Here is a 22,310-nt window from a genome sequence, read left to right as displayed (position 1 = left end):
TAATCAATAGTTTATGCTTATGTGAGTAAAATATAAATTGTATATATTATTATTGTATTACACTAAGATTTTGAAAAAATATGCAATGTATTTGATTGATAAATTGATAAATTGTATAGATATGAATAACATATTTGTAGAAAATATATTAAGTTTTGTTGTTAGTTAATATTTTACAGAAAAAAAAAAGAAGGAAGAAAGTAGATACTGTAATAACAATTATCAAAGAACACCAGATGAGGTAATACTAATCTTATTGTAAAATTTAGCAAGTACAATTTTGACAAAATATTAAACAGATAATAAACTACAAGCCACAATATTGAAGCTATTGACCGAAGATCCTTATAACTATCTGACCCTTGGCTATTGCAAGTATAGATTAAGGGTCCAACCTTTCTCAATATTTTATATCCTGGTTTACCCTAGGTATACACATATTACATAGACTTTAAAACAAAAATTATTAGTTTGTTGGAAGTATATAATATTTTAAAGTATTTTTAATAATTAATTTACTAAAATTAAGTAATAGTACAAATGTATTGGTATTTTGAAGTGTAGAAGATTATCTTATTTCATATTTTTTATTTATTTTTTCACTTATTTTATCAAACATTTTTAATACAATTAAAAATTAATTAAGCTCAATTTTTTTAGAAAAATACATCAGACAGAAAATATTTTTTTACACAAGTGTAATCAAGTAACTACAAATAATAATATAATGATAAGCTCGCTGAATTTGTATAAGTACTTATTTTGTAATTTTTTTTTATGTTCACATAAAACTATCTGAATCATAGCCGGAGTAATCAGTGTTGGCTGTCATATTTTCCGTTTTCATTAGAGATGAGTAAGACCTGAAAATTATTAAAAAATAAAAGAAATATTAATTGAATCATATTTTAATGAAGTAGGGTGAGGTGGGGTAATTATTGTGAATTGGGGAAATCAAAAATATTACTATATAAAATAAAGTTATAATTTTTGATATATTTATTACAATAGTATGAAAGTAAAAACTAAAATCATGGATCGGTATAAAAAACGAAAAATTGAGATTATGTAATAAAATATTTCATCTATCAAAATAACTAATAGTCTTATGATTGTCAAATCAGAGTAAAAAACAAAAATCGATTTTAAAGATAAAAAATATAAGCATAGTTTAACTGTGTTTTGTCTTTATAGTATTTAAAATACAATTTTTAAATTGATGTGTTCATCTAAATAACATCACTCAAAAGTGTTTACATTTTCGGCTAATAAATTTACACTTGAGGTGATTGTAAAAATTATTTTTTTATAATTTGTACAGTTAAAATATTTTTTTAATTGGATACTGTTTATGTTTATGGTTTGTAGTTAGTAAACTTAGCAAATGAGCTGATTAAAAAAAGAGTAATATTATTTAAAAATTTTCCAGTAGTTCTAGTGAATTGATGCAATTGTAAATATGCATGTAATTTACACTTATAACTATTAAAATTATCAGAAATTGCAATTTTATGTTATATTGCCGGAGATACAAATGCCATGCTATTCAATAGGGATACATTTACTCATTTACAATTACCCTACTAAAAGTTATAAGACAATTGTAAGTATTTATTCAACAAAAATTTAATTTCTAGCGAATTATAGTTTTTAAACGGGCATATTAAATTAATTTTAAGTACAGACACAATACAAAAAAAAATATAATACGAATAATATTCAATTTTCATTATGCATTTTGTATAATATATTTAAAACTACCCCAATTCACACAACTATTATTCATAATCACTTTAGTTCGGCAGCTTCGCGATTCCTTCGCTCTTCTTCTTTTTTGTTTTCTAAATTAATTTTTCTTGCTGCTTTCTTCTTCTCAATTTCTCTTCGTTCCCTGTCAGCTCTTGCACTCTCGTAATCAATTACTATACTTTTTTCGGTCTTTTGTAATCTATTAACAATGGTCTTCTCTTTTTTCACATTAACCTTTATCACCTATAGGATACAAAAAGTTAAGATTGTTTTGAATTATTTGTGTAAATCCAAAAACATATTGTACATACATATATATGTTACAGTCAAAGTGTACTGGCAGTTTAGTGCATACAGATAACCTATTTTATAAAATGCTAAAAACCTTCAAGAAAAGTGTGTATTTTATACTTCAACTAGATATTTTAGAAAATGACAAATATGTTTTATGTAAAGTGTTATTAACTCAAAGAAAAATATCCTCTGCAGATAAAAGTAATACATGTTGTATCGATAAGCATATACATAGTATCAACATTTGGTATTATTCCAGGCTTATTCTGTATCAGTATTATATTTTGCTAGCCTTTTACAGTGTGATTCAAGTAAATACAGTGAATTTCTAACCAGAAAGAAATATTATGAAATACCTTGTAAAGGAAGTATTGATGTTTATAAATTAGAAACCAAAAAACTTCCAAGATATTACTGGTTATCAAAAAGGGAAATCCATATATTACATTTAAATAACCATTAACTGGGAATTTATGTTAACTTTGATTATTGGAATTACTAGGAGGATGCTACACCCTCGTGTGTGGTCTACGTCTTACAAAAACATAGCATAGTGAATCATAGAGTAATCCATATAAACTCTGTTTGGTTCAGTATCAAGGTGAATTAAACTATTAACAAATTTAGAAGTAAAATAATTATCTGATGAATTTCATGTTTTTTTATATTTCATTTAAAAACAAACTATGGAAATTTTAAAATTTTAAATTGTTCATACATTTTAAAATGCTTTTAATTCCCATTAAATTAAAATATAAAACAAAACTTAAAAGATTCACTAGATAATATTCCTACTTCTAAATTGTATAACAGGTCAATTCACTCTAATATTATACATAGGATGGTTCCAGAGAAATTATGAAAAGATTATTCAGAATTACAATTATTACAATTCGTAATGGTAATGTGTTTGTAAGATGGAGACAATGAATGCAGATTTAGTATCTTCTTATTTTCTTAATTTAAAATTGAATATGTTTATCAAGATTCAAGTTCAACAAATACAGAATTTAAGTAAAAAAATTGCTTCTTGTACCTTAGTGTTTAAGAATAAGAGTACTAAGTTATATATATATATATATACTAAGTTAATTTTTTCTATTTTATAATATAAATAGATTACACATTGTTTAAAATGATTCAATTTTACACTTTGACCATAAAATATATAAAAGATAATACAAACATACACTACTAGGATTCAGAAACGACACTTCTCCAGGTTTCATGCCTGGTAACTTTTTAAGATTTGACCACATTGTGTAGACTACCTTAACTTCAGCTAATTTGCATCCTTGAATACTGTTTGCTTTAACTAATTGGCATGCATCTTCTAACAATGGTTTAGGTATATCATCAATTGTTTGTCCCTGTAGACAAATTGAACATGAACACATTTAAATATAAAACAAAATTAATTAACATCATTGTTAATTTAACAAAATAATTGAACTATAAATAATACCTCTTTTAACCTCAGATACACATGTGCTGATGAGAGGCTATCCACATGAAACCACACATCTTCGGGTAACATATTTTCAATCAGTTCATCATCTGAAAGAAAAGGAAATATTAAATTTAAAAAATATTTTTAATAATAAAATAAATACACACCATTTTTTTAAATTTAATAATAATTTAATTCAAATTATTGCTAAATTGTATACCTACTAAAATTACTACCCAGCTGAAATTACCAACATTTAAAGTGGAAAAATACAGATAGGTAATGGTGTTTGTAGTTAATTGTTGCATTCAGAGGTGACAACTGACAAGTGTATGCAAAGTTGGTGTTCAAAAATAAATAAAATATGATATAGATACATTGTTTTTTTTTTATCTTGAACTACTCTACTACAATTTTTTCTAATTGGTAAAATAATTTAAAAGATTAGATAGCAACATACCTATGTACTTGAACTGAGGAGTAAAGTTAAAAAATATATATATGCAAACCCCTTCTAAATATATTCTAATTTCTAATCAATAAGACATTTAAATATTCAGGTTTGAACATTTTTTTAGCACTTTTTACATAGTTTTTTTTCCCAAATTTAAGCATTGTAAGTCAGGTTATGCTTTTAAAAGTAATAAAATAATAACAAAGTGGGTTTAATACTTGCTGATTATTGTTAATTATAACTAAATTATCCTACATAACTTGACACTAATAGTTTAGAAACAAAAATAATAAATATATTTTTTTACTTGCTACTTTGGTATATATGTATGTTAAATAAATTGTTCCAATTCACAGCATTTGTTTGTTATCCCCCCGCCACTGAGCGCATATAATTTGTCACCTAGCCTTCAGGCGTCAGAAGTGTTTACTCAAACTAACATCTAGGTATTCATGATTGATATTTCTCTATACATCTACTTTACTTTAAGGGTAGTTTAGAACATGATCTATTTATGAAAAATGAGTAAAGACTATTAAAAATAAGTGAAAATAAAATATTTGAAGTTCTTTTTTTTCTTTTTAAAGTTTTCAAGCGGTACCTTTATAACTAATAGAATAGTACATCTAACCATGGGGTAAGGTGATAAATTGTATAGCGAGCAGTGGCAAGGCAAAAACAAACAAGTACCTAAATTGACCATTAAAGTATAACATTATGTATTCTATAATAATGTTTTTATTTATACTTCAGCAATAATATTTTGTATAAATTATTCTAAAAATTCTTATCACTCATAATACAATTCAGAAGTTATGAATTAAAATTGGTTTAAACAGTACACTAACAATAATATTATATAGGAGTATATTAGAATTTAATTTGCTTGAACTTTTTTTAAATGTAGTGTTATATATTTATATTTTAAATAAAAAAGATTTTTACTTTTAAATAACGTAATAAAAATATATTAATAAGAGAAAAAAATGGTATGTTGATAAAAGAAAACATTTTTATGCATTTATTATCATCTATAATAAAATTATGATTATGATTATGATGCTTTAAGTTCTGAACTCTACAGTTATAGGTCATAACAACGTTGATTTGAAGTACCTACACATAATTAAAAAAAATTAAAGTAACAACTTATGTTATGTATAAATTCAACAATATCCATTTGTTTTTTTTTAAATGTTGCACCCAACACAGGTCTTAAGTCATTATTTTAGACGAATAGGTATCTGACTAATATGTGCATTTAGTAACTATCTATTTACATATTTGATTCATTGTTGAAACAAATGAATGTTAATTTTATAAATTCAACTTAGAGATGTGATCAAACTACAAATTAACTAAGGACTTACTTTCATAGCTGTCTACACCTCTTAGCAATGTTACAGGTGGGTCAACGGCTGAAAAAATAAAGATACATTATAACATTACACAAATTTAACATTGTCAATCTGAATCACACTCGTCGACGAGGTGTTGTGTTCATATAAATCCAACGCACCAGTGCTTGTGTACTGTAATACCATTGTAAGCGCTGGGCTGATCGAGGTGCTTAAAAGTTGGCGGTGAGACCAAATGCGAAAATAACGAAAAACAACAAACGCTATTCGTTTTCCAAACAGATATGCGAAAGGTTTTACGGCCGGAATCACGTTGATGTTGTGCTGCAACTAGGTTGACTGACGAAACAATAGCGGTCGACGATTACACGTCTGTCGATAATAAATCGCCGAGGATCGTATTGGAATATCACGAGGTCGGCAAGTCGTGAGTAAGTTGTCAAAATTATATCGCCGACAAAAACGTGCGCACAGTGTGTCGCGTCCTACCAGCGGTTATCTACTATCGATGTAAATTGGTTATCTAATGAACAGGGTCAACAACCATTGATAACAATATGATAGACGTTAACAGCTACTGACGCAAATTTTCGGCTGTGCGTACGTTGGGTTGCCCAGGCGCCGTTTCGTGTAATCGTAAACGTCTAAATCTAATAGATGAACAGCGAAAAAAAAAGCTCTCGGAAAATAACTCATAAGAGGATGCCACACCCATATGTGTTGTGTGTCCGTCTTAGCGATTTACTATATGACAAATCTGTGTTAAGTAATTCCAATTTCGGGCAATAACCTTATTAATAAAGTATAAACCCTAGAAAGAATTGACCTATAATCAAACTTTAACATGACAACATTATCTCATATCTATGATTTTACATTATTTTTTATGATTATTTAATTCTTAAATTATGCAAGTGTTATTTTACACACTCAGGTACGGCGCTATAACTGTTTTCCAAGGGGTGCTGAGTAGGTAACAGCTTAACACTCAGTAGTTTTTATATTCCAAGTTTTAAAAGGATAATGTAATACTATGTAGGTACCTTTTGATTAATTAACAATGTTTTAATAATATTAATATTATATTACTTATAAGTTCTATGGCTATACAATTTTTTTTTTTTAATGAAAATTAGGAAATATTTTAACACTGACTTTAAACGACTTCAAAATATAAATAATCATGTTTTTACAAGTTTATTTTTAACTTTATTAATACCTTTATGACTGAATGACCATTCTACTTTTAACTTTTGTTTTATAAATTAAAATGATTGAATTTAGTATTGAGCAGATGAATTTGATTGACTGGAATTTTAAGCAATGCTTTGGACATTTGGGAACACTGTAATTCCATTCAATAATTAATGCTTATTACTTCGTAAATGCAATAATAAATGAATAAATTATTTTTTTTTTTTACTTATCACTGAATATATTTTGTTAAAATTTAAAAATATTAAAGATACATTGAAAAAATTATTTTTTAAATGAATTTTAACAAAATATCTCTACAATATTCAAATTTTTTTTCAATTAGAAATTCATAAAAAAAATTCTTTCCGTTGGATGATTATCCAAAAAATGTTCTACCTTCAAAAAAAAAGTTTACTGGAAAGTTATACTATTAATAGCCATGAGGTATTAACATTTTTTTTTTTTATTGTTAAATTTGATTATTTATACAAGTATGCTAAAATCTTAGCGTCTCAGCTCAAAATTGTTTTTTTGTATGTAATGATTATGATTTATTGTTGAATTCAAATATAACACATCCATTACAACAACAGGCTCAACAACTACGTTCATCAGAGTGGTACTCACTTGCCTGCCTTTTTTATATTTAATATTATTTAGTTTAACAGAAAAATTAGGATTTGAACATCAAATAAAGGTGGTGACAAATCTGATGAAGATTATTTGTATAGATATAATCATAACTTATAATTGAACTCAACTATAGTAAATATTTTATAAAAAGGTTTTTAATAACTACTAAAAAGACAAAATGTTGATGCTTAGAAACATCATATTAAACTAAACTAAGAATATTTGGATAATATATTCCTAGAAATTTGTGGAAAAAGTTTTGTCTATTGTCCCATATTATTAATTGGCCTAGTTGCGAACATCAAGACAATGAAACTCAGTCTGAAGAAGTAGTAGAGGAGAACTAAAGATTTAGCTATATAAAATGTTAATGATATTATTAAATTGCTAATATTTTCAAAAAAAAAAATTTGAATGAAAATATTGCTTTAATTAATTTACTATATTGTACTAAAACAATAATAATATATATTTGTTTACATTAAAACTAAGGCTCCAAATGTACATTAATTATCATAGTTTAGAATTATAATTTAAATATTTAGATTACTAAGAATTTTGTGTAATGCGAATTAAGCTTAATATTTAATAACTAAACGTCTGTAAAATAATAATAAATAAGATACTTTTGATTACACAAATTAAAATTAGAAAAGCGATTTGAATATGTTTATGGAAGACTTGACTTTAAACAGTTAAAACTCCTTACTATAATATTAAATAACCAAAAGATACTAAATGTAAAATAATTTTACATTTCAAGTTGTAAACATATTCTGAACATAATATTTAAATGATTTCTAAATAGCTAGAATTGCTTAAGTACAATTTGAAACTTCAATGTATTCTCAATAAATGCATTGACCATAGTTAAATTTCTATATATTTTACAATTCAAGTCTTTTGAACTATACAACTTAAATAGCATTAATATTTCACTGAAAAAGGTGTATTTAGTTACATTCATAAAGAGTACAAATGCCTACAAATGTTTTGAGCATTGCTGTTAGACAAAGCATTTTTTTTTTTTACTTGATTACAATTTTTATAGAATTTTTCTTGTAGATTTAATCAAAAACATAATATAAACTCAATTAATTCAACTTAAAGTGAATAGTTACAGTATCCATATATCTATGATTAATACATAATAAATACAATTAAATGAATATATACATATACCTTGTTTAAAAATAATTGAGCAAATTTAAAACAAATTAATCACATTTTATAGTTAAGTACCATAATGAAAGTAATATTTATTAAATATAAAAATTGATAAAAATGTAATTAATTATAATAGTAATCTTCAATCGGATTCAAGTAAATTATATTTTCGATGCATTTCTGCTACAGTTACTCCTTCTAGAATAGCCAGTCTTCCCAAAACTTCTTGAGTAGCATCTTTAATGTCATTGTATTGATGTAATGCATTCATAATTTCATCTTTTTCTTTTTTTTTCATTTTCAGCTTTTCCAATTCTATATCTAATGAGTTATTCAGTGCATGCAAATCCTTCTATAGTAACAATACATTTTAATCAGTATTAAACTTAATTTATTATGTTAAATATTTTTTTATATTACTAAAAAATATAATTATGATGAAAATATAATAGCTAAAAAAACTATTTAAAATCAACCAATATTTTTAATCAATGAGTAAGAACTTTCATAGATACACAATATGAGTAGCAGAGTATAGTGGTGTATTTTGTATTTACTCATCCCCCCCCTCCCAGCGCAGTCAGATTCTACAGCTTGTCTAAAGATATGAGTTAAACAATATTTGGTTATATTGTAGGTAAATATAATTTAAAGTGGGTACCAATCTAATATAAACATTATTTACTTAATATAAAATATTGTTAAAAATTAATTTTAATGATTTATTTAAGACAATATTTAATACTTGAATTCAAATTGAACAACAAAAATTTGTCGTTAAAACAAATAAAATGTGTTACATTTATGGATCTTTATAAAACTGTCTTATTATTTTTACATGCAATTATGAGATATTAATCAAATTATTAAATATTATGCTACAGCCTATTAATTGTAAAGAATTTTTTGTTACTATTTACTTTTAAGTTTTTAACAGTGTATAAAAAATTATAAGAGTACAACAGACTATTAACCCTCTTGAGGGTTGGTAAATTTTATATGGTGCGGTAATGGGGCGCTAACAACAAGTTACTCAAAGTTTAATATTTATTATTCATTGTAAATTATATTTAGTTTTATTTTCAGTTACATAATAATATTTAAATCAATCAATAAATAAAAATAAATAAAAATCATTATACTTTTTCCGCTAGATTGTTCATTGCTATCTTTTTCTCGTTATTCATTATTCTATTTTGGCTTTTCTGTATCCGTGAATGCAGTTTTTTCTTTGTTTGTTCCCAAATGTAAAGTAGTTGTTTGTTCGTATTGCAGTCCGTATTCTTTCATACCACGCTATTAGAAATAATGATGGACATTAATTAATTGAAATAAAAATATGTTAGTTTGTATATTATGTAAACTTACTTTCACACAGTCTGTATACAACTCAAACACTTTATTGCATCCTTCGTTGTTATAATGTCCATTCATATAATGTTCAGTAAACCATACATTAAAACATTGATCATACTTTTGTTTTAATTCGTCGCAGTCAGGATGGAAACTTTTAAGCCGATCAACTTTTGTAGTAGTAGGGCTAGAATTATTATCACCCATCTCTATTATACAAATGATAACTTCATATAAATATTATTATTCAAAATAAATAACTTAAGAAAAGTGACTACAACACCATTAAGTATCAATTAAATAAAGTAGGTGTATTAAATAATTGCTTGTAAAAATCTTCATGAACAGCTGGTTTGAAATTTAGCCATTTGACAATTATTGTATATAATCATTTACTGCTTTGGTTTTATATAACCTATAGTGTAGAACAAGTGGTACACAACATTTTTTAACACTTATTAGTCTAAATCAGCGTTTCCCAAACTGTGGTCCGCGGACCCCTAGGGGTCCGCACGTATACCGGAGGGGGTCCGCGAACGTAAATTAAAAATTTACAAAGTATACCTATCCATAAAACGAAAATAATGATGCAATATTCGTATTACATGGGAAATACTGTTGATAATAAATACATTGTTGAAATAGTTATCGTTGAAAAGCAATTAAGATTAGTTACTAAATATGCAAATCTTTTCAATAATTTTGAATGGCTCTGTACAGTGGCCTATTTGGCTGATATTTTTAATTCTCTGAACTCATTAAATATTAGTTTACAAGGGAAAGAAGACAATATTTTTCACACGGAGGATAACATTGAAGCTATGGAGAAAACGTGCCCTTCAAAACAATTTTAACCACTTTCCAACTCTTTATGCATTTATAGAATCATCCGATGAAGTTTTTCCTCAGGACACAAAAGATATAATTATTGAACACCTCCAAATTTTGAAACATTCATTTCGAAAATATTTTCCAGTTCCTGACAAAAATAAAAATTGGGTAGTAGACCCTTTTAATGCAGATGTCCCTGATATAACTGGTTTAACAACAACACAAGATAATCAATTAATCGAAATATCCAGTAATTCTAATTTAAAAAGGGTTTTCAAAGAATCTTCTTTGTCTTCTTTTTGGTTGAGTATAAGACAAGACTATCCAGAAATATCGGACTCAGCACTAAGGCCATTGATGCTTTTTTCAACAACTTATCTCTGTGAAAAAGGATTTTCAGCTTATGTGTACACTAAAAATAAATATAGAAATCGATTAAATATAGAATCAGATTTACGTATTCAACTTTCTAATATAGATCCTAAAATACCAGATTTAGTATTAAAGAAACAACACCATCCATCACATTAAACGCATTAATTATTTATTATAAAAATAATATATCTATTTATCCATTTTTTTTTATTAATTCAATTTTTCATTATAAACATATGTGTATTTAATTTTAAAAATAAAGCAAACAATTTAGTATTATTATTTATTATTGCTTTAATTTAAATTTTTATTTAGGGGTCCGCGATCTTTTTTATTTTCTCTAAGGGGGTCCGGCAGAGAAAAAGTTTGGGAAACGCTGGTCTAAATGAAAGAATTAAAAAGTTTGGCAAGCTGGACAACTATAAAAACTGTAACCTTATTTAAAAAATGTTTAAATAATAAATAATACATTTTAGAATACAGATTACAATAAAATGAATGAAAGTGTAGAAATTACAATTGTTTGAAAAATGCCTACTGTGAGTTTTGTTATCGCATATTATTCTCTATTTTTTTAAATTTACACGTCAACATTACGTATGCCAACTCTAAGTACACAGTATGGGTTTTTAATTTAATTTGCATGAAAAAGTTAGTTTACTATCTATGTCAACTAGGATGGCCATAATTACATTTTAAAAACCGAGCAGAACATTGAAGAACTCTAAAAAACCTCCAAAAAATGTATAGTGATTTTAAAATATTTTAAATGTTTGCCTAATACATTGAAAGATGAAAGAAGACTTTTTTGGGAATACATATAAAAGTACACAGTACAATATTCTATTAGAGCATGCTTATCGTTGACCACTGTTATCATCATTTGAAGCTTGTTATGCAAAAAAATGTTGGTTATGGCTATAAACCTTAGTTTCAACAACTCAATATAAAACTGTTAATACAATGACATAAAAGTTGTAACATTATTTTAAAATATTTAATATCAGGAATAAATTGATTTTTATCTTTAAGTTAATTTTAAAGCTGTGCTGTATGAAATATACGGTTGTCAACCACTAGTGTAGAATATAATTTATTATTTAAGATTTAAAACTTGCACTTGTACCTTTTGAGTTTCAAGAATATTGATAGGTATTGAAATTAAAACATAACATGTAGTACTGGGAATATTTTACTGTTTATATTGTTTTAAGCAATATACTTATAATACATACCTGTTATATTCTGAATGTACACGATAAATGCAAAACACACTAGTGAATTGTTGAAATGGTGCTAAAACGAAGAAACGGAGAAAATCGATTTTAATGATCGAGAGCCGGTGGGAATCCTTAATTTTTTTTAATTTTCAAAGGTTATACACATAAACTTGGGTTAAATCAATAGCGTGACATTTATTATCAATTATCACGAAAATAATAACAACTGAAAATATAATAAAATGATGAACTATATTATTATCTTGGTTTGAGTTTACAATGTTTACAAGGCGTGAATCATCGAGATAAAAGAATTTCTACATTTCGATGGCGCGAAATCGTAAATGATAATACGGCGGTAACTAATACTGATAGGTAGTGTCGTGGAACAATATTAATTATAAATCATAATTTATGATACAAGTAAACAACTTTGGATAGTTGGATTATAGTTTCTACCTTAGTCAGTACTCACTGACTAAGTGTTTAGCGATAGCCATTCATCAGTAGTTATCCCTAGACGCATTTATACTTCTTTATACATGTATAATGGTTTATGGTCTCACTGTCTCAAACTCATACATGGGCACATGGCACACGGTAAATACTGAAATAATACACTTTCCATGGGCGGATAGGCCCATCGGAAAATCGGGATTTTCCCGATAGGCCCATCAATATTATACTCAGTGACCCCAGTCCCCAATCCCGAAATAAAAAAATAATAATATTAATAATTATATAAAAGTAAATTTTTATAATACTGACTGGCACCCTAGCGGCTGTACAGTATTAATGCGTATTTGTAAATTGTAATATTTGTATTTTGTATACTCCATTAAGGCCCTAGGGGCTTCTGTATAAACTATAAAGTCGTCGATACCCGTATAAATACATATATATTTTGTTGTATGTTTACTATTGTGCTAAAACTAAATAATGTATAAAATGTAAATAAAAATAAATATAATCGATGTTTGAATAACAAAAATAAACAACAATAATAATAGATAATTAATTTTTCGATTAGTGATAGCTAAGTATGACGTATTTACTATCTACTTTTATATATATTTGTTCATATCTTTGTATTGTAATAAATTCGATTTGTTCTATGTTTAAACAATGCGTATGAATGTATGTAAGACATCATTTTCTCTTACATCAACATTAATATAATAAAAACAATAATATCATTTACTTATTTTTACTCTATGGCCTATGCCCTATGGTATTATTTAATATTTTATCAGTTGTTATTATTTTTATTTTACTTTTCTCATTGGCTATTGTGACTGTGGCTTTTTGCTAATTGCGTTTTAATTTATTAAATAATATACCTATATGATAATTATTTATTATGTCTAAATAAAATTTCGAAAGTGGAGCTTCAAAAAGAAAAATAATGGTTCATGATTTGTTAAGTAAATATGTCAATTAATTCACGCCGAAGTGCCTTCGCTGGTTGGTTCTTCCCTTAAGATATTCAAGCTCCTACATGTATACTATAATTTATAAAAACATCATTTATGTTTATTGTACTTTTTGTTATGTACAGATTGTATAAATTCTAGATTAAAAAAAAAATTTTAAAAAATATGTCAACACTAAAACTCAAAACAAGTTAATTTTTTTTTATATACAATATAATATAAGCATTATAAGTGCTAGGTATATTTGGCCCTAATAAAGATATCCTGGTAAAAAAAAACACTTTCAATATTGTAAACGACGTGCTTTTAATCAAAAATATTTCAAATCCGTCTGCATCATTATAATAAAACTATGTCGTTGACCCAAGAATTGGATAAGTACTCACTAAAGTTTAGTAAGTACTATTCACTATAAAACCAGTAGCAAATCTTTATTTAAAGTTTATGATTTTATGTTGTTTTAAATAAAAAAGTTTTATAAGTTGTTTAATTTATTTTTTGTAATTTATTTATTTATTTATTTATTTATTTATTTATTTATTTATTTATTTATTTATTAATGGCGTCATAGTGTCATGGTGAGGCCCTTTTTTACATTATGTGTTTAAAGTAAATTATAAAAGTAATTAAGTATATACATGCATAATTAAATATATACAACAATTAAATGTAGGAAAAATGTTTTCAAACTAAAAATTAATGTTCACTTTCGCATTCCCCATCAACCTTCTCATTGGTTCGTTAAACAAAATTAAAAGTTTGTGGTGGCATGAGGGACATGAGAGGTAGATCTTGTGTTTCGATGAGGCATCTTAAAGCATATTAACGAAACAAGATCAGTGGATTTTTATAAAAATGACAATATCGAATTACGATATTATTTCTATTATGAATTTAAACATCGAGTGTTAATGAAAACAAATAATAATATTGCCTGGATTTCAATAAAGTATAAAAATGTTCTGTACATTTAAAAAATGACCTGAAACCCAAAGTATAAAAAATGCAATATAAAAACTATTTATTTGAACTCGTGGATGACGATTATAATATAATATAATCTAAGTGAAAAACTAAACAAAAGTTTGATGATAGATTGATAGGTCAATTCACTTTAAGAGCACCCACATGTGTTGTCTCAAGAATCAAGATATAAAAACAATTTACAACTTTAAAATACTCATAACTCGCTTTAAAACAAAACATAATAAAAAGCCTATAAGATGGCTAGATAATAATAATAATCCACTTTTAAATTTTGTAAGAGGTAAATGTACTCTAATTTTTAAACTAACGGAGCTAAACGTGATCTGCTGAACGTACAATTTGCTATGTTACGCAGACGGAGACAATACATGCTGGTGTCTTCTTAATATAAAGCTAATATTATAATTCATAATAATAACCTATAATTTATAAGGTTGGTTCTGCTGAAGTGCTGAATGCAAATTTATTATGTTGACGAGTGGGTTAGAGAAAGAAAACAAATTGTGAGTTAAAAATTAACATCCTTATCAGTGTTGTATTCGGACTTACCTAGCTATACGGGGTATACGGCGTATACTCACTTTTTGGTTTTCGATGTTTTCATATATTGATTATACCTAAAAAAAATAACGTAGTACGGTGTATATACGGCAATTACATATAGTGTATACTAGATTACATATAATACATATATTACATATACAATTAAATAAGGTGTATCTTTTCTAAGGAGTTCAATGTAACGTAAAATTTTTTTTTTATACTTTTTCAATAACATTTTTATTACGTACCTATTTTATGATCATATAGGTATGAATTATATCTATAATTTAAAAAAAGCATGGAGTTTTTAAGAACTATCCATATTATAAGAATTACATCAAAATCTTCCATTAACATTAATTGAGGTATACCAAGATATTAATCGGACTATTAGAGTTTTAATTGCGTTCAAATGTATAAAAACATATAAAAAACAAAAATAAATAGATAAATAAATAAATAAATTTATGTTTTTTTTAATAAAAAAACTTGGTAAATATTTAATGCATTGTGAATATCCGACTTAAACAAAAAAGAAGTAAAAAAAGACTTGAAAATATTAATTTATTATTAATTATAAGCTGTAAAATATTAATAAGAATCAATTTATTACTATAGTTTATTTAATACTTTAAAATCAAGACTTTTAGTTAACGAACAAGATTTAGAAGTTATTAGAGATATGATAATTTTAGATGTTACAAAGTGGCCGAAAATGTAGATATAAGATATGGAGAAAACGAAATCAAACGATTGTGCAATCGATTTATACTTAATAAAGATGATGCCAAAAACGAGTTTAATTTTTATAGATGATTAAAATATGTCTTTAAGTCAATGTATGACAGAGTTCATAAGCGTGCGCAGACTTTATTCGCAGGTTATGCAATTCAAAAAAAGCCTTTCCGGCCCTAACTAAAAAAAATCACAGAACATATTTCGCACCTAGGATAAGATACAATTTTATTTTATTGAATTCAAAAGAAAGAATAAATAATTGTATTCTAAAAAACAATTTTAAGACTTTAAACTTTTTTTTTACCGCATATAGGAATAGGACACGGTCTACAATCTAAGTTTTTGAAAATATACGTCTTAGCTTCTTCGCTTCCCTCAAAATCCAAAATCCCACATAGTTTTAGAGTAGACATATGATAGATATATATCATATAATATGATCACATGGTCTATAATAACAAACCATAAAAACAATAATAGTTATTCTATACATTGTCGCATATGCACGCCTATGCCAGAGTTAATGAATTATTTAAAAACTCTACCATGCTCAACTGCTGAAAGCGAATGAGGTGGTTTTGTTTGATAAACAATATTTAGAGTCCAAACAGACGACCGGATTTTGCCGGGCGGCGTCTGCCGTCCGGTTTTTTTTATATAGAGTTTTAGTGGCAAACAGACAGTGACGTTTTTCGTCGGCCGGTCAGTCGCCGGCTCCGGCATATTTTTCGACCGGCGACCAGGCTTGGAAGAGCACGCCGTCAAAAAACCGGTGGACCCTTGCCGGGTCACAGTAAAATACATATAAAATAATATGAATGAACACACGGCGTACGTTTTGACGTCCGGTCACCTGAAATCTGTTTCATTTCTTACATAACTTTGCAAACATTATTTTCAATTTTCTTCCTGTTTTCAAGATCAGCATCTTCTCTGATATAAAATTAAATCTATAGTTGGTACTTTTGGAAGGTCAAAATTGAAAATTTCATGCATTTTCAGAATCATTTTCGTATACAAAGGTTTATTGGATTCAAATATTACACTTACACATCTATTTAATAAAATAATACAATGACATGCTGTACAGTAAAGTTGTACCCACTTGTCCACCTTTTTTTAACTTACAAGTTAGTTATAAAATAAAAGTTACTTAAATTAGTTAATTAGTTACTTTTTTTTTCATATAAAAACCTTTCTAAAGCTAACAAACATGGTAACTCAATAAATGTCTTATAATTTTTAAATAAATGTATGAGGTATTGATTGAAATTAATTATTGTACGTGCGTATACATACTTTAATCAATGATACAATCCAACAGAATATTAAATTACTCCAATAACGTCATTACTGTTTATATTATGGGTATATAATAATATTATATTCTGTGAATATTTAAAATAATAACTATTATTACAATTATGATTTATTAACTTAACTTTTTAACTTATTATTAATGTCCAGTCTTGGTAATTAGTATAACCTCCACAAAGTGCTAACTATTTTTTTAATACTGACTTAAAAAATGTATCCTATACATAAGTGTTGAAGTGCCTAGTGGCAAAAACATATTTTATAATAAAAATATGGCATACAAGAATAATATTAGTACCTAATAGTCAAGCAATGAGACAACACAATGTGTGACTAGATAATATGTGTTAAAATAATTTTATTTTTGATAAAAGTAGAGAATTTTATGTTATATCTTGTATTACATTTTAAAATCTTAGAAAATTTTTTTATGAATTTTTAGCTCAAAATAATTGGCAAATTTTCGTCATGTTTACGTATTTTGTCCAAATTTGAACTTTAAATGCTTAGAAAAAAAATTTGTGACTACGGATTTTTAATATTTTTCATCTGCCTTTGAGAAACAATATACATATATGGAGCCTGCTATTAAATTTTCAAGATTTTTTACCTTACAAATAAAATTTGATTAATATTTATAGAAAAATAACCTAAAAAAATTGGAAACTGAAAATGTCCGTAAACAGCTCAAAATAAGTCGAAATATATTAGATCAAAAAGGTTTAGTGTGTAGAAACTGCTCACATAAAAATTCAGCCAAAATTTCATGTATCTGCCGTAATTTTTTTTAGAATTAAACCAAATAGATTTTGCGTACAAATTTCCGGTTTTTTTAAATTTTTTTTTGTTTTTCTGGCACTTTTGAAAACTAATGGGAATCTAAGAATCTTAAAATTTAAAATTTGTTATACCTAAGTGCTGTTAACTATATTCGTTGTACGTGTGTGCAAAACACCGACAATCATGAACTGTGAATGGCTATACCATAAAAAATAATGATCTCTGACTATTATTTTTTGCACCATACAAAACTGCTTGCAAGATTGACATATGAAAATGTGACAAGCCTTATGTTTATAAATAAAAATTGTCTACCGTTAAAATACTGGAAATCAGCCGAATAAGAGGTGAAGAACTGGTTAGGTTAGGTTAATTAAACATAAACCATCTGAAGATATCAAAACTAAATTAAAAAAAAAAAATGTGTTATAAAAATCGGAAAAACAAATATTATGAAAATTATTTTTAAATTTAAATAATTCAATAACAATAATAATCATTCAAAAAATATAATTATTTATAAATGTAATTAAATAATTACTTAATATATTGCTTAAGAGGACGTGATACCTGCATGTGTTGTCTCCGTCTTACAAGTGCGTAACATAGCAAATTTTACGCTCAGCAGAACACGTGTAGCTCCATTAGTTTAAAAATTAGTGCGAATTGACCTCTTATAAAATCTAAAGGTAAGATTATTATCTAGTCAACCTCATAGGTTTTTTATTATATTTTAATTTTAACGCGAGTTATGAGTATTTTAAAATTGTAAATTTTTTATACGTCTTAAAATACTCATAACTCGCGTTAAAATTAAAATATAATAAAAAACCTATGAGGTTGACTAGATAATAATCTTACCTTTAGATTTTATAAGAGGTCAATTCGCACTAATTTTTAAACTAATGGAGCTACACGTGTTCTGCTGAGCGTAAAATTTGCTATGTTACGCACTTGTAAGACGGAGACAACACATGCAGGTATCACGTCCTCTTAATCGTTCCCTAGAGCCTTTCTTTTTATGGAACCTAATATTTTTAAAAACGACAATACCCACGAATTAAGAAGCTTAAAAAGACTTTAAAAAGAAAGCTTAAAAGAAGCTTTACAAGTCTGAAGATATAAATATCGATTTAAATAGATTTAATAGATTTATTTATTTTTTATACAACATATTATAAATTTATGTACCTATATTTTTTACAAACAGTGGTCGAAGAACCTCAAAATAAGTGGAAGGAAGCCTACATAATTTGTATGGCTCTTATATATAGCTTGAAGAGTCGTTCACCTCACAGATGAGATAACTATGAACTATAAAATCGAATAGATAATATTATATAGGGCTAGAGAATATATTAATTTATAATAATATTATTATATTGACTTCATGTTATCAAAAACCTTGACTAATACACACATTACTCGTGTATGCCCTAAACATTAACTATGTATGCTCTATTAATATGTAACAATTCTTAAATAGGTATTCTCTTAATAAATTTTTATTTTGACATTCAAAAAACAAATTCAAAAATAAAAATTAACATGTATCAAATTTTCTTTCTTAATCCATCTACTTTTTAAACTTTCCTTCTTTCATACCATAAACAATTTTCATTCACTAATTTCAATACCTAGTGTGTAGTGTGTTGCTAGTTTTGATATAGCAGCGAACTGACCTATTATCAAACTTTTAGGTAAGAACATTATCTGTGTTCCCTTATTGTTGGTTTTCTACGATATTTCAATTTTTTAGTGGGTTTTGAGTATATAAAGTATTAATAATTCACTTAAAAATTTAATATCGTGAGGACCAACGATAAAACACAGATCATGTTTTTACTTCATAGTTTGTTAATAGGTCAATTCACTCTAATATCAAAGCTAATTAAACACTTGTTCAAACACAGACGCTTTTTCGCGCCACTGACGTATCGTCATACTTCCTCCTAGCGGCGCATCGGACGCAGCATTTTGCGAGGTGGTTTACCCCCTCCGCTGTCGTCCAGCGCCGGGTTGTTCGCCGTTGCACACCTGCCGTAGGCTGTGCCTCCGGCGTCCAAGTCGTCTGTTTTTAACGGTCGAGCTAGCTGCTCGATTTTTTTTTTGTGTGCCATTGAGCTTTACCTTCAATAGTAAAGGGCGATAGTTGACGAGGTGTCGTGCCTGTGATTACCATAGTAGTTTCGTCGTCACATTACGCATACGTATACCGCCGTTTTCGAGTGTGCCGCTTATGTCCTAGACTTGATTGTCACTATAGGCGCGTTGTCTCAAGTCGCTGTCGCATTACCAGCATGGCCCAGTTCAGCTGCATTTTCCTGCAACCAGCCACTGTCTTGTCACAATCGTAGTCGTCGTGGTCAGTGGTAACGTTGGTCTTGTATTTTTAAATATATTGTAAGTTCCCTCTTATGGGCAGAGAATTTGTGTGCTAGATGCATTATTATTACATATTTTGTATTTTGAGCGTCCCTCTATTGATTATTATTAATTATTATTATTGATTGCATGTGTCATTCTATTTATTTTCATTATAACTGTGTGCGCATAGCGCTATGAATTGTTTGTATTATTGTGATACCAACCAGTGGGTAACCTTAATTCCAACACCTTGCAAGTCGCTACCGGCAACCGCCGTTCCCGTAGGAGAGGTCGCGGCGCAACATTTTTAGTAACAGAGCGTAGTTTTTTTGACCTCATAGGGGGGTTTGGTAGCGGTGTATTTGAACTGTTAGTTTTGTTTTAGCCTTTTTATTTTGAATTCGAGTACAGTGATTGGGTGTTCACCGGATTTTGGAAATTTAAGGTGTATTATAGTAGTTGACCGGTCTTCCCCGTTGGTGACGGTTATTATTATTATTATATCCAAGTTAAATTCATTAAATATGTGCTGCTCGCCGATTGTATAGCCTATATAGGTTATAGCCTATAGGTATATTATATATAATACGTTTTCGTTAACTGCGTCGGGCACCGTGTTGCTATCATCTATAAGCAATAAGCACTTATATAGATTACAATTTACAGTAATAAGTAATTGGTTGTAAGTTAGTACGTATACGTTAGTGCGTTACTTACTCTTGATATCGTCGATATATCAGATTATAATTAGTTAATTGTGTTGGACGCGGAGTTGATATGACCGATATATCAACTAATCTGTAGGTACTAACGTTTTAATTGCGCCGCCGTTGAAGTGATATCGTCTATATTTCTGTATTATTATTTATTATTCACGCCGGTCGCTGTGAGATATTTCACATAACAGTTTGATTATTATTCCGGTTGTTTACCTTGTCGTGATTCAGTTCGTTATTCAGTTGTTGTCTTCCATAGAAGCGTAGTGTTATGTCCGCTACCATGGCCAAAGATAAAGAGCGTCTCCGTCGTTTCACGAGATTAAATAATTTTGTGTAATTGAATATTGTAAAGCGCTCGACCGTGATATGATATGGTAGTATTACAAATGAAGACATATTAAATAAATTCGCTATGTATTATCAGTGATAATTTATCTCCGTTAGCAATTATAAGATTTAACACTGCGTAACTATGTTATTTTATTTTATTTTGATAATTACAAATAAATGATTAATTAGCATTGAGTTGTTGAGTACTTTAGTTGTATATTGTTGTATTTAATGTATCAAGTATTTTGTTTTTACTGTTGAGTACCAAACGTAAAAATGTTTTTGTAATAAATTATTACTATAAAAATTATGACTCCCGACCTGCACTAATTAAAAAAAAAAAAATAAAACCTCTCCCCCAAGTTAGAGGGTATCCACACTGGTGGGCCTCCCTCCTCACGCCATTCATGTTGTTGTTTCTTATATTATCAAATTTACTTATTGTATGTATATAAATATTACAGATTGTAAATATTCTTTTTTATCTAATATAAAAAAAAAAAAAATTATGACAAGTGGCGAGGGGACACGGGGCTGGAGCCCTGCGGGCCTGTATTGATTTTATAAATTGAGCCCCCCCCCCCAAATCAGTTGTCCAAATTGCGACTATGGTGATATCACAAATTCGAAGTACACATGACACGGGAGTACGTGTCCGTACCGACAATAGCCTAGCTCTCCAGTATTCCTTTCATATTGCTGACCTAGGTTATCTGTGGCCTGAATTCAAGTCTTTTGATCTGGCCGTATCAAACTGTTTGCTCGAGCTTTACAGGGGGGACGAGTATTCGCATGCTTTACATTCCATTATGCGTGACCTTGTTGAAGCATCCCAAGCTTTTTTGGCACAAATAAATTCTACAGGTTCGGGGTTCATTGCTCCATCGCTTGAAATTAGTAAAGCACATCCGACGGCTTGGTGGGTCAGTTTCGCGTACGTCGATGTCTGTCCGGGGCCAATATACTATCTCTCCGTTTTACGTTTTTCGGAAGTATTGCCGTCCCGTCCGTCAAC

General features: G+C 27.7%; 2 protein-coding genes across 2 annotated transcripts; both read right to left on the bottom strand.

The window, feature by feature from the left end:
• Positions 1-765: 765 nt before the first annotated feature.
• On the bottom strand, positions 766-5,810 carry LOC111037478 (coiled-coil domain-containing protein 25). Its single transcript, XM_022320076.1, has 6 exons — positions 5,467-5,810; positions 5,318-5,365; positions 3,509-3,600; positions 3,234-3,413; positions 1,793-1,992; positions 766-863 (listed from the first exon to the last, which is right to left on the bottom strand). Exons 1-6 carry the CDS (start codon positions 5,489-5,491, stop codon positions 782-784), a joined length of 627 nt encoding a protein of 208 aa, XP_022175768.1. The 5' UTR covers positions 5,492-5,810; the 3' UTR covers positions 766-781.
• Positions 5,811-8,579: 2,769 nt separating this feature from the next.
• On the bottom strand, positions 8,580-12,366 carry LOC111037479 (TP53-regulated inhibitor of apoptosis 1-like). The gene is made up of 4 exons (XM_022320077.1): positions 12,097-12,366; positions 9,671-9,864; positions 9,445-9,598; positions 8,580-8,654 (listed from the first exon to the last, which is right to left on the bottom strand). The coding sequence occupies exons 2-3, from the start codon at positions 9,860-9,862 to the stop codon at positions 9,494-9,496; spliced, it is 297 nt and encodes a 98-aa protein (XP_022175769.1). The 5' UTR covers positions 9,863-9,864; positions 12,097-12,366; the 3' UTR covers positions 8,580-8,654; positions 9,445-9,493.
• Between the last annotated feature and the right edge of the window lie 9,944 nt (positions 12,367-22,310).

The sequence above is a fragment of the Myzus persicae genome, unplaced genomic scaffold (genome assembly GCF_001856785.1).
Source record: "Myzus persicae strain clone G006 unplaced genomic scaffold, MPER_G0061.0, whole genome shotgun sequence".
NCBI lineage: Eukaryota > Metazoa > Arthropoda > Insecta > Hemiptera > Aphididae > Myzus > Myzus persicae.
Note: the sequence above shows the minus strand (reverse complement) of the source record. Positions and strands in the feature narration are given on the sequence as shown.